Source organism: Macroventuria anomochaeta (genome assembly GCF_010093625.1).
Source record: "Macroventuria anomochaeta strain CBS 525.71 unplaced genomic scaffold BU25scaffold_53, whole genome shotgun sequence".
In the NCBI taxonomy this organism is placed as follows: Eukaryota; Fungi; Ascomycota; class Dothideomycetes; order Pleosporales; family Didymellaceae; genus Macroventuria; species Macroventuria anomochaeta.
This window is the reverse complement of record NW_022985414.1, coordinates 133,673-149,265: the sequence shown is the minus strand read 5'-3', so window position 1 is coordinate 149,265 and position 15,593 is coordinate 133,673. Positions and strand designations below refer to the sequence as shown.

At 53.2% G+C, this 15,593-nt stretch overlaps 4 protein-coding genes across 4 annotated transcripts; 2 read left to right on the top strand and 2 right to left on the bottom strand.

The window, feature by feature from the left end:
• Positions 1-99: 99 nt before the first annotated feature.
• On the bottom strand, positions 100-3,657 carry BU25DRAFT_443700 (uncharacterized protein). Its single transcript, XM_033709377.1, has 3 exons — positions 3,447-3,657; positions 3,170-3,391; positions 100-3,119 (listed from the first exon to the last, which is right to left on the bottom strand). Exons 1-3 carry the CDS (start codon positions 3,539-3,541, stop codon positions 407-409), a joined length of 3,030 nt encoding a protein of 1,009 aa, XP_033555818.1. The 5' UTR covers positions 3,542-3,657; the 3' UTR covers positions 100-406.
• Positions 3,658-3,793: 136 nt separating this feature from the next.
• On the top strand, positions 3,794-5,740 carry BU25DRAFT_415995 (uncharacterized protein). The gene is made up of 2 exons (XM_033707665.1): positions 3,794-4,311; positions 4,360-5,740. The coding sequence occupies exons 1-2, from the start codon at positions 4,210-4,212 to the stop codon at positions 5,560-5,562; spliced, it is 1,305 nt and encodes a 434-aa protein (XP_033555817.1). The 5' UTR covers positions 3,794-4,209; the 3' UTR covers positions 5,563-5,740.
• A 631-nt stretch (positions 5,741-6,371) lies between these two features.
• Positions 6,372-9,011, bottom strand: BU25DRAFT_235697 (uncharacterized protein). Its single transcript, XM_033701460.1, has 7 exons — positions 8,956-9,011; positions 8,730-8,897; positions 8,566-8,678; positions 8,301-8,509; positions 8,156-8,249; positions 7,522-8,105; positions 6,372-7,471 (listed from the first exon to the last, which is right to left on the bottom strand). Exons 2-7 carry the CDS (start codon positions 8,841-8,843, stop codon positions 6,618-6,620), a joined length of 1,968 nt encoding a protein of 655 aa, XP_033555816.1. The 5' UTR covers positions 8,844-8,897; positions 8,956-9,011; the 3' UTR covers positions 6,372-6,617.
• Positions 9,012-11,699: 2,688 nt separating this feature from the next.
• On the top strand, positions 11,700-14,999 carry BU25DRAFT_426372 (uncharacterized protein; the record flags this gene model as incomplete). The annotated part of the gene is made up of 6 exons (XM_033708414.1): positions 11,700-11,778; positions 11,852-13,262; positions 13,316-13,356; positions 13,456-13,495; positions 14,026-14,295; positions 14,810-14,999. 6 exons carry the CDS (start codon positions 11,700-11,702, stop codon positions 14,997-14,999), a joined length of 2,031 nt encoding a protein of 676 aa, XP_033555815.1.
• Between the last annotated feature and the right edge of the window lie 594 nt (positions 15,000-15,593).

Sequence of the window (15,593 nt, the reverse complement as noted above, 5' to 3'; positions counted from 1 at the left end):
GACGCTTAGGGTGCTATGTGTATACTTAATGAAGCGTTTTTACGACTTTGAACGTCTACTGCTGGAATGTGTTGTGTGAAAGAAGAATCGTTCAGCTACCTTGATCTATGGAGGTAGGTATAACATAATATCCAGAACATAGCCCATGTTCACACAGCAGTGCCGCTCACGTTGAATAACTCCACTCGAGCAACGTGGGAACCCTTGAACGCCGTGCTACCAGATATCTCAGTCGCGCCAAGCCCGCTTTTCCATGGCCTCAAACTCTTCGAAATCTTTGAGGCACCAAAACATCTCCACGAGTTTCAGATTGATGGGCCGCGGAGCCTCTCTGCTCTCATCGGTCATCAGTTTTGTCCTCGGTGATCGTTCCTCACTTCTCTCCTCCATCGCCAGCGGAGCCCTCCTAAGCCCCACCATCAGCAACCGCCTTCAACAAACCCCCCATATAATTCTTCAGCGTAAGATTATGACTCGCGACAAACGCCAACTGCTCTCTCACCGGGGCGAACACGCGCGGCACCCAGCCCACATTCTTCGCCTCCTGCTCCTCTCTCTCGCCATCTTCGCGCGCCTGCTGGCGCGCTGCATCACTGAGACGCGGTTTCTTCGCCCCTGTCGTACGGTGCGCACTCGGGCTCCCTGGCTCCGTGGCGCTGAACGTGCGTTTGTGGGTCGGCGAGTCTGGGATCTCGAGGATCTGCGGCGGCGGCGGGATCTTGTTCAGCTGCCGCGCGAGGTTGCGTAGAACGAGGACGGAGGACAGGGGCAGGCCGGCGGCGTCGTTGGCTTCGTCGGTGGCGGTGTTGAAGTATCTGAAATTGGGGGCGAGGGAGGCAGAAGTGGTGGTGGGTGTGTGGCGGATGACGCTGCCGAGGGTGCTGTTATAGCCGGCACTGGAGGGCTGGGCGGAGGAGGTCGAGGGGCGTGAGTCTTCGGCAGCGCGGTTGTGGCGGGCGTGGATGGCTTGTTTGATTGAGGTGTCGGGGAGGTGGGTTTTGACGTGCTGACCGGCGAGGAAGGCGGAGTCTGTGTCGGTGGAGAAGTGGGTGCAGTTCGCCCAGTGGCAGTTGTAGGTTTGTGGTTCCGAGGCGGCGATTGCGTCGCCGTTCTCCATGTGCATGTCTGGTTTGGGCTCCAGTAACCATTGGCCTGTTTCTTGGTCGCGAGGGACCTTGAGATGGGCGCCGACAATGTGTTCCCACATTGCTCGTGCACCTGAAGCGAACTCACCACACTCACCATTGGTATGCTGTGTCAGACCTTGTTGACCGTTGATGGTGTTTGGTGCTCTCCAGCAGCAGCGCATGTATTGCTTCTTTGTGCTGGGGTCAACTGGCACAGATCGTGGTCTTATCCCTCTGATCGTGTACTTCGGTTGGCCGCCAACTGTCAACACTTGCGCAGATGCGCCGCCAAAGGTTGTAGATACATTCGTGATGAAGTCTTTGGCTGGCATGAGTGCTTTGAAAGCAGACGGATTGACAGCCATGGCCTCCTGGAACGCCGCGTTGTATGCCGACCAGAGCTGGATTTGGGTTACCTCGCCTGCTGGGTCTTCCTCGAAACATGTCTTGAGCCATTGAGAGCTTCGCTCTGGCTCCTCGAGTGTCACAAGGTGATCGATGATCGCAGAGGAGAGTTTGGGCGCTGCGTCGTTGGGCGTGGAGGACTTGGTCGATTTCGGTGTGCTGCGCCTCTCTTCATAAGCAATGGCGCCGAATTGCAATAACCGTACAAGTTGACCCACGACGCCTTCGATATTCACTTCGTGCGCAAGGAGCTCGACGTTATCTGGGAAACCTGTGAAGAGGTAGAGGAAGTCCAAGCACGCTATCCTAAGATCTTCGTCCTCGACAAGTAGCCAGTCGCATATCGATTGTAGTGTCTTTACAGGTACATCTGAAAGCTTGTTTGTGGCTTCCAGATTCATCGATATCCGGCCGAGAGCCCTCAGCGAGGTGATGATCCTGCCGCGGTCGTCGGTGTCGATTTGAGTTAGTAAAGACCTGTAGACGGGGTCTTGTGAGTCCAAGATCCAGTACTTAGTCAGTTGCTCAGCTATTTCGAGGGCGTAGTGCTGCAATTCGACCACGGTGGGATGTTTTGGGAGGTTGAGTACAATGACGATTAAGTCTCGAATGGCCGGAATCATGGAAGCAAACAGAGCGTTCTCTTTGAGCATTACCATATTGCGAATGATCAGTGCCGCTTCATTGATCATGTTCAGGGCTTTCGCGTTCTCTTCTGGCAGTAGGTCGTCGTCGATGTCTAACGTTTGAAGTGCGCGAATTTTCTTCAGCAAGTCATCAGTGCCCGTCAAACCGTTTAGCACATCCGTCTGATCAAACTCTTCTTCGACATAGGAAATGTCCCATCTGACATCAAAGAACAATGACCCAACATCAATGACTTTCGCAATGAGTGCCTCAGCAAGCCCAGGGAACTGATCAAAACGGTATTTGTCGCCTCGTTCGTGGGAGATCTTCACAAGGTGATGAAGCGCGTATGCTTCCTCCTCTGGTTCCTTCGATCGTAGTGCGTGCAGTGCGCGGATGTAGATGTTTGGTCCTGGGAAGCCAGTGCCAGGCAACATCATACCCTTCAGGGGTACTGGCCTGTTCTTCCTGTTTACGATGTACTTCTTGCGCGAGGCAACGTATGCGTCCAAGTTGTTCGACGGTGTTATGACTTGCTTCAGTGCCAAAGGAATGTTCGTTCGTGGCTCGTAGTTCGCGATGGCCACAGCCGCCGCACTCGTACCGTATCCATTAAGCTGTGGGGAGTTCAGATGGCCGGTGGACTGGCGTGTTTGCCTGGTCGAGCTCTCTGGCTGGAAGAGAACACGCTGTGGCGGCGCATGGCGCAATGATCTCGTTGCCCGCCCTGTGCTCTCTGGTTCGTCTACGTCCATCTTGTCTGCGTTTGGTGTTTTCTTGACGTCGCCCTCTGCGTCTGAATCGTCTGAATCTCCGTTTCTCAGTCTCTCGGCCTCACGACTGCCTCGGTAGAAGTTCTCAACAGTTCGGTTCAGCAGATCCCCTCCCTTGGCTGTGATGTCCTCAAGGATCTCTTTTGGCGGCGGTTCGCGCTTGTGTATAGTCGATATCTCGTAGGCTCTGAGACACATATCAGCACTCTGCGCGCATGGTTGCAATGGAATGCGCACGCTAGATTCTTATAGTATGCTGTCTTGATCAGGAATGCCTGTGTGGTAAGCTGGCTGGCAGAGCTGTCCTGCAGGAAGTCTGCTGCTAATCTCCTCCACGCAAGCTTGTTGTTCTTCGTATCTGAGACCTTGTCGTATCCGCCTTCCTCATTTACGCGCTTGTACAAGCGCAATAAGTCGACGTGCTGATTGGCAACCTTGGGCTCACGGTCGAGATATGTCCTGCGTGTGACATCAGCATGCGCGCAATGCAATGACGCAGATCCAAAACACCAACCCTCTCTTGTCGTGATAAGCTTGCAGCTCCTCAATAAACTTGTCGTATTCCTCAGTGCGCTCAATGGAAGGTTCTCGTGGTTTGCTGGGCGCCATGATTCAGTGTGCGCATAAACTCCGGTACTCGACGGTGTCGGTTGCGGTGCATCCACGGGTTGAGCAGTGTGCCTGACACAAGCGCGGTCGTGAAGGTGAATGTCGCGGCGCGTTCGGTCGCGATGTTGGATGAACACCAGAACGCCAGAGCTCCAGTTCCACTCTCGCGCCGACCCATGACGCTAGTGCGGTCACGTGAGTGTACCCATAGCTCCTTCCTTTCGTCTCAACTCAGCCCTCACTTCAACAACACACCTCTTGAAGTCGGTACTTAGGCTGAAACAAGCGTACCAGTCTTACTGTTCTGAACGCAGCAGTTGATATTCGACTGACACTGCAAACGGTTCACTGACCACAATGATCTCGCTTTCTCTGGCGAAACTGTCGACCGCACAAGATGCTTACCCTGACGAGCAGAACTTCCAATGGAAGCACGAGAGTAACAACCTTACCTGTGTTATTGACTCATATCAGGCTGGCGGCTCGGCACTTCAGCTACTGAAGGTGATACAGGGCACACAGGTTCGAGTAAGAGCTGCAACTAGCCCTCACTCCAACACCTCGAAACCTGGTTGACCGACAGGATTATACTGATACTGACGCAGCTTATGTAGGAACAAATCGACCTCGAGCGCCTGATCAACGAAGCACAGGATCTCGTGAGAAGCATGCAACAACGCGGCATTGAAATGAAGGGCGAGCAACTGCCCATCTCCGCCATCGTCCGTTGCCCATTGCTCGCCATCCGGTGGCAGCTGTCAAATCAGAAGGTGAAGAAACATCATGTTTCTGGTACGTCAAGCTCACGGTCTTTGCAGGTTCGTCGTCTGCAGATCCGCTTCCGGTCGAATGAAGACTTTGACCATGTCTACAATCATCTTCATCACCTTGGCCTACGCATGAGCCCTCCGCAAAACCAGTCAAAGGATAGAGGTTCAACTGCAAGCTCAGAGCAATCAAAAGCCAGCCCAAGACCACCGATTTCACCTAAACGAACAGCTGCTCAGCCTACAGGTCCCTCATGCCCTCCATCAAAACTCTCAGAAATCTCAAGCCGGCCTTACACTGCAGGTTCTGCACCTACCGCTCTGGAGTTACAAATACAGGAGGCTGCCCACGCACGACCAAGCTCTGCCTTTCCAAGCTCTGGCTTCGCATCCTCGAACCCCCTCACACCCCCGATGTACTTTCTCAGGCCAGACTCTGCCTCTGTCGTTCCACCAGATTATTCTCCCAGTTTTCCACCTCGGGATCAACAAGTTGCAAGCGTCGAGCAGCACGAGGCATCTATCTCACGCCCGGAGACCGCTCTGCTCTACGATCGGCCTGACACAGCAGAGCTTCCCCCTCGGCGAGAGCTTCCATTTAGGCGTGATTCCCTGCCCACGTCTTCTGGCAGCGACAACAATCGGCCTCGAAGCCGTCCATCGACTGGTATAATGGGACCACCACCATTACCATCACGCGTCAGTGACCTGCGACCTGGCTCTGCTCGCACCATTAGCTTGGACAGCGAACTGCCTCCGCTGCGTCAGCCGACAATCGTTGCTGACACCACAAAGACGACGCCTGCCCAACAACGACCCCACACTCCTCTGTCGCCTTCAAGGGGTCGATCGAAGTCAACACAACCTACAACCATCTATGAAAACCAACAAACTTTCTCACCGACATCATCGTCACCTCAAGCATATCCGACGCCTGCGTCCACGAGTCCCTCTGCAACACGGCCGCTAAGCGCTGTCAGCAGTGGCGCCCAGAACCGACGCCAATCCGCATCGCCAGGCGTATTTGCAAGCCCCTCTGCTTCCGGAGGCAAGGATCCAACTGACCTCACCCTCGAGTCAGCTTTTGCCGGTGACACCGTGAACGACTTGAAGGCTTATGCGATGCAGAGCGATGACGGGCGCAGGGTTGCTCTGAACAACTTCATCTTCAAGAGCCTCGACAGCAATGACTTCCTGACGCTGGTCGAAGACATGGAGACTAACTGGGCTCGACTTGGTCTTGGGACGTGGTGATTACAGCAGCATGATGCCTCCTGAGAGCAAGCAGATAGGAAAGGTAATGACAGATCTTGGAACATGTGGTGGAACAAAAGCTCTGTCTGAATTACAGTATCATTAGCCCTCGAGGAATATCTTTACGATCTGCGGGTTTGGCGCATGCGAGCATATCTATCATTACAGACCTATCACAAACCATCTTAGAATGTATTGTAGAAAACATATCGCATACAATCAAAGACATATTTGGAGCGACCACTTCGCATTCCTGATATATTGGATACGTCCACCGTAACCACTCACAAGGCAGCGCACATATTCCGCTACCACGAACGGGTTGATCATTTGATCAATGCTCAGCCCATTATTCCCCTAGCCGCCCCTTCAAACACATCGAAAAGCTTAACAAAGCTTATTCGCTGTCAAACAAAGCTTGTTCCGTTGATCTGGTGAAAGCGATCGACAGGGTCCGCAGAACACCACCATGCAAGCTTCAGATCGCTGTGTCAAATCATAATCTGAACCAAGGATCACGAGGAAACTAGGAACTGAGAGTTCGGCTATACGGTAACACGGCATCCGTGATACACCGGCGTCGTGTATGGTAGCAGGTTTGCCGTTTGTTCCGAGGCTGACGTGTGGCTGACAGTTTACAGGCGTTCATGCGCAGACTTGTGGCCAGTGTATTGAAGCATCGAACTACTGGAAGGTGAGACGCATGGTGATTGTTGGGATGTATTCAGTGTCTAGCGACGCGTATGCAACTTATCGACTGCCTCGAGGATCAAACAAGGGTATAAGCTCTCAGGAACAGGGGAAACGCACAGTCGCCTCGTACGCCTTCGAGAATAGAACAGAACAAACAGACAAGACATTTTCCTAGCCCAGCTCAGACCTAGGACCTGGCGAATGGCCCCTTCCCATTCGACAATGCGGCCTGGTATACTGCACGGGTGATGGCATGGACATCGATATCTGCGGATGCCGCGAAGGCTTCCATGTCAATACCCGTGCCCACAACCTGTCAGAACCATGAAACACAGAGGCGTACAAAGAAGTGCAGACGTGGATCACGACAGTGATGCCATAAAGTCATCTTGCTTCAACGCACTGGAGTCAAAGTTATTCCCGTTCTTAGCGTCTGGCGATGACGCAGTGAGTTGTTGCTGTGCAGCAGCAGCGGTCGCTTGAGCCATCGCAGCATCATTTGCTGCCGCCATCGCAGCTGAGAGATCGTGTTCAGTGGTGGCCAGTGACGACTCGTGGTTGCCGTTGCCTCCGCTGCTGACTGGGCGGGGTTCGGTGCCTTCACGCTCGCCAACGGCGGCTGCAGCGAGATGCTGAAGGCCGGCCATGTTGGGTTCTGACGCCGATGTTGTTTGTTCAGGGAGTGTATTTGTTGGGGGTGTAGGAGCTTGTTTTTGATGCAAGATTTCCCTTATGGCTGCATCCCAGCCAACATGGTCCATGCTGTGGTGGAGGATCTGTCCGTTGTTGAGAGCATCACTCATTTCCTTTATGGCAGCGTGTGCTTCGACTTGAGTCTCGACTCTATCGGAGAGCTCAGCCAGAGAGGTTGCGACGAGGCTAGCGCATACGTGGTGTAAAGGTGTGATCGCTCCACTTGTCAAGTTACTGAGAAGTTCCTTCGTCAAGCCAAGAAGCTCGGTCGAGGGCACGTGTTGTGAGGATAGACGTCCGACAAAGACGCGCAGATACTGATAAGCGAGATGAGGTGGTGAGTTATTCGTCAGGTCTGTAATGTCGATCGATTCTCGATAGCCTGTCAGCTGGCCGTTAAGGTAGATGGATTCAGGCGATGTAGCGGCCAGAGGAAGGGAAGCGAACGGCGATGAAGGCTCTATGCTAAGTACACTGCCTGCGCGATTCACAGCAGCTACCTGACCTACGATCTTGGCACCGCCTGTTTAATGTTAGTGAAGAGCCAGAGCTGAAGGCAGGATTAATACTTACGAGCAAGGTGGTAGCCAAGGTCACCAAGTGCTGAGTAGTCGTCGCGAGTAAGGGAGCCCGAGTGCAACGGCAGCATTATGTCTTTTGACCGGCTCGAAGCATGGAATCGATCTAAGATGAGCGCTGTCCAAAACAAACGACGTGAGCCTTGGAAGGCATCTTGATCTTGGTCCTTCAGCGAATTCAACACCCTGACGTCGTTAAAACCAGCTTCACTAATGCACCCTGCGATCTGACCGAGAAGCTGGGAGATACTACCAACTACTCCTGATCCGGGTTTGTCTGATGCTAGTGCGAGCAGTATCAAAGATTGACAGTAGACCAGATTGTTATAGAGCTGGCGTGACGGATCTGAGTCGTTGAGTGTAAGCTTTGCACCATCAACTGAAGCAAAGGTCTGGTGCAAAAGCTGAGTCAAGCTTGCGTCAATCGGTGGTAACGCCCGGGGTGCAAACGATCGGACACAGGCATCGAGTGAGAGGAAGAAGGCTTCTCGTAATTTTGGCGGGCAATTCGTGAGACGGTTCAAGGACGTAGAATCGTGCGGTAGGATTGGCAGTGTGGGATGGATCAGATTGTAGTACCTGATAGCGTATTAGCTGGGGGTTAAGTGGCGTGAACTCGTTCGACTTACGCCTTCAGTGTCCCTTCATTGGCGCCTGTAATTAGATTACCAGCCAATGTCATGTCACCGAATGAGGTACGACGATCACCATTCAGCGGTATTTCTTGACTTGTCAGCAGAGAGAGCATGGTTTGCTCGAGCGGGTGGTTATTACCGCGGTCCTGACCGGACCAGCTGGACCGGCCAAAAGCATCCTGAAACCCCTCTGACATGCTATGTGTACGTTTTCGATGGAACTGAGGTGGACTTTGAATCTCTGCGAAGTTCTGCTCCGCTAGGTTCTGAAGGTCGAATTGGTGGGCTTGAGGTTGCTGAATCTGGCTCTCAAGAGAGTTCAGACGATCCGCCAGTTCTTTGATGTAACTTGTTTACTGTCAGTATGGTACGCCACAGGCTCCAAACAAAAAAGAACTACACACCCTTTGCTGGGGCCACGCTTCATTGGCTGTCTACTAAACTGACATCTCGCGCCGGTCCTCTTACAGCTCGAGCAAGCTTCTGGTCCATTCTCGCTGGTCGCATCGCATCGAATCTATGTTCATAAGCAGACTGTAAGCCGCAATGTCTACTACCCGTTGCGTACCTTCTTCCGCCGGCACTCGTCGCAAGCTCGCGATACCTTCGATCGCTTTCGGTTTGGGTCGTTGGGATCGAATTGTTCGTGGTGTTCGCCTAAGCTCATTGCGACATGTGCCATTTGCTGCGGCGAATGTGTCGGTCGTTGCTGCGCTTGAAAGTGAGGATGCGCACCCTGCAAGGGAGCCATCTGAGCTGGCTGCTGGTATTGAGGTTGCTGGGGGCCGCCTGACTGCATTACTTGGTTGCTGAACTGCTGAAGCTTCTCCTGCAGCTGAAGATCGGGGTCGGTTAAGTCCTGGTGCTGCTGCTGCGCGGGTGGTGTGCCATTGTGATTTCCATACGGGCCAGGTCCTCCACCCATCTGCGTATCTGGGTCGCCGTAGTTCGAAGTCATCGTTCAGCGTGCTGCAATTGCAGCTCTGTATGCTGTTGCTGCGCGCGATAACCAGGTGATCGATGAAATCGAAAGAATTATGCGACGCGTTCGCGTGTTGTCTGATTCGCTGTCATCAAGTTGACGCTGCGTGAGGTTGAGTGAAGGCCGAGGGTTTTGCGCGCTGCTTGACGAATTGGCGCTAGCGCCTTTCGCACAGCACGAAAGGGACGACCCTCGCAGCTCACCATCGTGATGTAAAGTGAAGCCATGGTGGTTTTGGTCAATGTTATTCACCACTTTGTAGTGGTTTGTAGTGGTGCTCCGGCGTCTAACAGCTACCGGTGACGTTGTCGTCGCATCGGAAGAACCTTTCGGAGGACGCTGCACCCTCATCAAGATTGAATTGCAAGTACGTTGAGCATATTGCATCTTCTAGATTGACGAGAACCATCAGCTTATAAATGCTCTGTAGTGAACTGAGGAGTGCTGTCAGTTCGCCAATGCTTCCAGACTGTGCGCATGGTGCATCCTCTTGGGATCAAGCTGTAGCGGACAGAACCCTGAATAGACGTCTTTCCATGTTTAGCGAGAGTCGCCTTCAAAGCCTTTGACTACAGATTTCGCAGATTGCTCTATCCTGTTGGGTGTTCTGTGGCTGTCTCTCGTGCTGCAGCAAGAAGCGGGATGCCAGTCCTGGCCAACATCACATCGACCGGAGGTCTTCAGCGAATCTTGAGCAGCTGCCTTTTTGTCTACTTGTAGGCTTGTGACGTTTTAGCAGGTCTTGCTGGTTAGCTCTAGCACGCTCGAGGGTTGTGCATTGTATCTGATCTTTTGTGCAGACATGAGAGGCTGTCAGTTGCAGCAGACTTGCACCGACACTAATTCGAGGTTACCACCTAACTACCAAACTACCTGGACAACACCATTCTATTCAAAACGGACAGCTGACCTGCAACATCTCTGAAGCTAGATCACTGAAGCTGTGTTCAACGTCTGGAGGTATGCAGACAGCTCATACCTGAGGCAGAACAAGATATACAAGTCTGCAACACTCGAACTCTAGCTGTTGTTGACAAGCAGGTTCCCCACCCACTCATCTCTGAACAGTACATTATGTGAATGCCTTCAGGGTGGCACTTACAGCTGCCAAACACATGCTTACATCTGCCAAACACCGTACCTGTTGAACTTGCAACTGAACCAGTATCATGTACAACTGTGCATCCCAACGCTGCGGCACAGCCAATGAACTAGCAACGGACACCTGCAGCATCGAACGAAAGCAGGGTCTGTGATCAGCATACCTGAGGCTCCCTAAAACATACGATCTGTATCAAGATGAGCATCAAGCACACAACCCCATGGAGAAGCGGATGGGGCGTTTCGAAGCATGAGCGAGCGCCAACAGTTTGCCCAGCGTTCCAGAGGAGAAGGCTCCCCACCTTGACGCTACTGCAGCATCCACTCCACGATGTTTGCCGTGGTGTAAACGATCACTTTCGCTAGCGTTCTTGTACGCTGCGCCCAGACGAGAAATGGAAGGGTAGAAACTATTGTACCTGAGAGCACTGGCTGACGATTCGACAAGCCTTCGATAGACTCAATGCTATTGCTGCACAAAAGACTGATCTTCACTTGGCAACAGGCGTTGTGCTCTTTGCGCCACGACGGTCGTAACAGAAGGCGACTACAATAATCGACAAAGCAAATCTCTGAAGGTCATAAAACACGCCGTGGACTGCTTCCTGTAGTGCAAGAGTGCAACCGTTGCGGTGGGAGTGTGGGCTCTTCGCTGGCTAGCTGGCGCAGATGGCGCAAGACGGAGGCCTTCCGCAGGCTGATGCTCGAGGGCTCAAGGGCAGGCGCAGTGTGGCTCGCTAGGAAAGCAACTGCAAGACGTCGAATTTCGGCAGCGAGTAGCCAGCCAGCAGCGGGCGAGAGGACCGCTCAACGACTAACAGCGGCATGCGGTGAGCCCGCGCATGCGTCGTGTGGGATTTGCTGCACAGGGTTCACTGCTCGCGCCGTCGCTGGCTGATCGAGGGTGCATTTCAGCACGGACCAGCCACTTCTTGCCGATGCAGCTAAACAGGCACCCCACAGGCCAATTACAGGTGGCCTGGCTGAATGCGCCTGCCCTCTTCTTGAGAGGCTGCCCCGTCGCTCTTTCCCTCTCTCACTACTCCAACACAGCAACTCCACAGACTGGTGATTTGGCGGTCTCCTCAGGAACCACGCTCCACGCTTTCGGCCAGCGCCTCTTGCGCTCGGTTCCCCCTTGAACATCATCTACTCTCCTCTCTACTCCACTCTCCTCTCTGTCGTCCTCGGTCCTCTTCCGGCGTTCACGGTCCTCGTCAACTCAGCCCAGCCCGGCGTGTTTCTCTCCATTGATCACGATACCCCACTGCTATTGATTTGACTGTTTTCGATACTCTTCTTCTCCACTGTATCTTTATCCACGACCAGCAGTGTCTCCTGCGACGCCGTTGGTCTTTACTTTGTTTCCATTGGTGCTCGTAGCCCTTGGACCCTCACCGCGCAGCTGCTCCTAGCCAGCATCCACGACCGCATCCGGCCGTCAATCACCCCGGAATGCCTGTCATCGATGGCGAAAAATGGGCCTGCTCGTCCTGCATCAAAGGTCACCGAGTGAGCGGCTGCACCCACAATGGTATACTACTCCTCGGCACCATGCAGCTTTGAATATTGCTTTAAGAAACATGGGCTAAAACTATGTTTCACAGATCGAGAACTACACCACATCAACCCTAAGGGTCGCCCAGTCAAGCAATGCGAGCACTGTCGCGGCGCACGCAAGTCCAAGTCTCATCACGCCAAATGCGACTGTGGCGATAAGAAAGACAAGGACAAGCACAAAGACAAGGGCGACGCGAAGGGTGAGATTACATCTGGCGCAATCAGCCGTGTCAACTCTAACGATGCTTTAGCTCATGCCAGTGGCTGCCAGTGCCACTCTGGCGGCAAGTGCATCTGCGGCACTATCAAGGAGGAACCTCTTGACTTGAAGATCGACACTGGTCGCCAGAAGCTTCACGAAGCCCGCGCAAAGCCAAAGCTCACCACAGCGCAGTCCGAGAGTCACTTGACCGTCTTCGCGAATGGCCACCACAAACCATGCCACCGCAGCAACAACACCGCTCACGTGTCCGGCATGCCTTATAAGATCCCACGGCCGCACACGCTGCACGGTCACTCTTCGTTTGCCGCCTTGGCCAGAACCGATAATAGCTACAATGTCAAGCCAGAGGCGCCGGCTCCTGCTTCGCGGTCAATGGACACGTTGTCACTCTCGAATCCCGATTTCTACGCTTTCCTTGGAAACGGGCAACGTTCGAACGGTCTGCCTATGACGACCATGGGAGGCAGTCTTGATACTCTCAATTATCAGGACTCCTTCTTCAACAACCAGAACGGTGCATTCGGTGCTCAGGACAGCAACTCTCCTGAGAGCAACGCCAGTGACAGCTTCTCGACCCAACAATGGCCATGGACAACGACCACTGGCACACCTGTCAACTACAACTTCGACTTCGGCAGCCTCTCGACCTCTCCTTCGCAAGAGTGCTTGCCTAACCTTGACAGCCAATGGTCTATTCCTTCTGCTGGCTTCGATCCAATCTGGTCTGCTGGGGATCTTCCCCTAGATCCCAATAAACTCAACGACAGCTTGACCCAGCCAATTTCGCACAGCGGTGAATCGAAGCAGAGTGGTCCTGGCCTGACCGTTGCCTCCTCTGTTCACTCGGAGATTGGAGAGCCGAACCCGTTCGCAGATCTGGACTTCAACAAGGCTCCCCAATCAGCTGCTAGCGAATCGCTGTTCTGGGAAGATCAACCTGTCTACCGCTTCAGTACTGCGATGCCAACTGAGAGCCTCGTCGCCCCGATGCCCGTTCCTGTCACGACTATGTCAACTAGCCAGACTTTTGAGTCTGACTTCTCCAAGAGCCAGAGCATCGCGCCAACAACCATGCCAATAACAAGCGCGAGCGACTTCGCAGATGCTGCTGCGATTGCTATTCCTGGCAACTTCGATGACGTCGTTCCTAACGACCCATGGCCGATGGAGCAAAACCTTATGGCTTTTGACAGCATGAATGCCTTTGATTCCACCTACACACAGACTTGGCTGTAGTAGGTCCAGGCCTAGTCTTAGACGCCTGCGAGGGTACTGGAGCTTGTCATAGCTTCAGTCCCTTTGATGACGCCATGATTGATGACGGTACTGGTGCGTAGTGATACCTCTCGAGCCGATCTTGATTTTTACTTTCTTCTCAGCCTCTCAGGCTTTTTTCCAGATCCCCGGTCGCCTGTGTATATTCTATAGATCTGGCCCGAACCTTCTTCTCCATACTTGACATGCTCACGTATGTTTCCATTTACGTCGCTCGTATTTTGGATCAAGCATTACCCGTATATACATGAGAGATCTGGGTGGTGTTTGCAAGAGTTGTTGCATTGGTTGCGCAAAAACTATAGACTATGGTTCGGCGTTGTAGCGCATGCTGAGGCTACATCAGACTACAGAAATGATAAACATTACACAAACTTCATCAATATCGTGCCTCGCTCGACATTTCGCACTTGGTGATCCTCACCCATCTCTGCCTGTCAGCGCGGCTAGCGTCGCAAATCCGCGAACCCTGCCATACACGCTAGATGACGTCTTCTGCCGCAGGGTAGCCCGTCCTCCACTAATATAAACGCAGTCCACTCCCTGCCCTGCTGCATGAAAGAGATTTCGCTGGCGTTGATTCGCTGACTCGTATCCCATCAGCAGAACTTGACAAGCACGATCCTGGGTTGTAGAAGGTGGACCCGTAACGAAGGGTAACATCTCCCCACGCTTTCATTTGTGTGCAACCATGCTGCGATGCTTGTGTGCTTTTTGTGGCAGATGTGAGGGCTGGAGGCCGGGTGACCAGCCACATCGTGCGCAACCACCGGGACAGCAGTGCGCAATTCTGACGACTTGGATTCGTGGACGCGCTAAGCAGCGCTCGCCGCGGTTGTCGCCGTCGATCATCGATAGTGACAGTTTTTTGTTCCTGATGACCGCCGGCAGCCAGCTCGAAGAGAACAGCGACTCCGCGATGTCTGTTACGGCGGCAGCAGGTTCAATGCAGCGCTTCTTCGCTCACGGCGGCCAATCGAAGGACAAAGCAAGGTGAGAATGCAGTGTGAGCATCCCGCGTCCAGAGCACAGTCTCTTCCGCCTTGGCTCTCAGCAACGTTGAACTCGCGGCAGACTGTGAGATGCAACCAACCTCAACTGGAAGCCCGTTGCGCTGGTCAATAGCGAGCAAGACCGCTGCTTTTCCTCAACCTTCACAAAGACATCAAAATGCCTCACGCTTTGCTCGACGCGATATAACGCTGCAAAATCTCCACTTCACAGCCTCCCTCGTCCCCATGAGCAGGCAAGTTTTTATGACTTTTGACAACCTCGAAATGGTATCGTTGTAGATACCGCTCAGCAGGATCCAATGGCGAAAACACCTCATGCAACGGGATGTATACGTCCAGAGCCTAGCGACTTCCTGTCTTGGATGCCAGAGGTACCGAGGGAAGAACGTCTTGAACTTGGTCAGAATGTTCGTCCTTCAGGGCGCCTGAGGGCATGCGACTTTGCGGCGGTGTCAAGAGCAGCATGTCCAGACGACGACTGCAACCTGTACCAGGTTCTTCACCCTACATCGTGGCACGCTCGCGGTCGCCTGCATGGTGGCTAGCAATACCTTCTATGTTCACTCTCGTCTCTCTGCGTTACGGACTGATCTAGGCTTGGCTGTGGACTGCAGCACAACCGATGGAGCACTGCGTGTTGCATCAGAACCATGGCCTATGCCTGCGCAAGAGGCACCTAGGTAGTCGGACGTCGATCGGCTTTCACCTGGTCCACACCACGCGTGTGCGATTCATGCTGAGATAGTCGGAGAATTACAATGCCTGTCCACAGTGATTGATCAACAAGCGAGCCCGTGATGGCTGTCGGGGATCATGAAGCATCTCGACAGAAGTAGATAGATCCTGACTTTGCGTCTAGAAAGGCTATACTCGGTTTCAAGATGGTGGTTGCTCTCAAATCTTCATCCGTGCACCGCGAACATTCACGATTCCGCACCTGGCAACAATATCTACGCCAGCTCGTTGCCCTCCCGAATCTCAAACACTGCGTCACGCCTTAGAAGCATGTCTTGACTGCGTCCCGACAGTACAGTGCATACGTATTGTGGGTCAAGCAAAGGCAACCGGCAGTTGTAAGATGAAAGGAAGTGCGTAACTTGATTGGTAGAACCTCTCACGTAACCTTTTTCCTATCATGGATGCAGCAACATAACATTTCTCGGCGTGCTTGTCACTCCTTTGAACATGTCAGCAGCAATGGTAGGACTCACACAAGCAGATCACTTGCTGAAAATCTACGGCATTTTGTGAAGCATTACCACCTGATTCCAATACTCG

What these genes read in the sequence shown, in the direction of transcription:
- BU25DRAFT_443700 (XM_033709377.1), bottom strand. Translation starts at nt 3,541, where the DNA reads ATGGCGCCCAGCAAACCACGAGAACCTTCCATTGAGCGCACTGAGGAA. An exon ending in GCTTATCACGACAAGAGAGG is followed by an intron (nt 3,392 to 3,446) that starts GTTGGTGTTTTG and finishes TGTCACACGCAG; the next exon opens with GACATATCTCGACCGTGAGC. An exon ending in GCATACTATAAGAATCTAGC is followed by an intron (nt 3,120 to 3,169) that starts GTGCGCATTCCA and finishes TATGTGTCTCAG; the next exon opens with AGCCTACGAGATATCGACTA.
- BU25DRAFT_415995 (XM_033707665.1), top strand. Translation starts at nt 4,210, where the DNA reads ATGCAACAACGCGGCATTGAAATGAAGGGCGAGCAACTGCCCATCTCC. An exon ending in GGCAGCTGTCAAATCAGAAG is followed by an intron (nt 4,312 to 4,359) that starts GTGAAGAAACAT and finishes CGGTCTTTGCAG; the next exon opens with GTTCGTCGTCTGCAGATCCG.
- BU25DRAFT_235697 (XM_033701460.1), bottom strand. Translation starts at nt 8,843, where the DNA reads ATGGCACATGTCGCAATGAGCTTAGGCGAACACCACGAACAATTCGAT. An exon ending in ACGAGTGCCGGCGGAAGAAG is followed by an intron (nt 8,679 to 8,729) that starts GTACGCAACGGG and finishes TTATGAACATAG; the next exon opens with ATTCGATGCGATGCGACCAG. An exon ending in CTGGTCCGGTCAGGACCGCG is followed by an intron (nt 8,250 to 8,300) that starts GTAATAACCACC and finishes TGACAAGTCAAG; the next exon opens with AAATACCGCTGAATGGTGAT.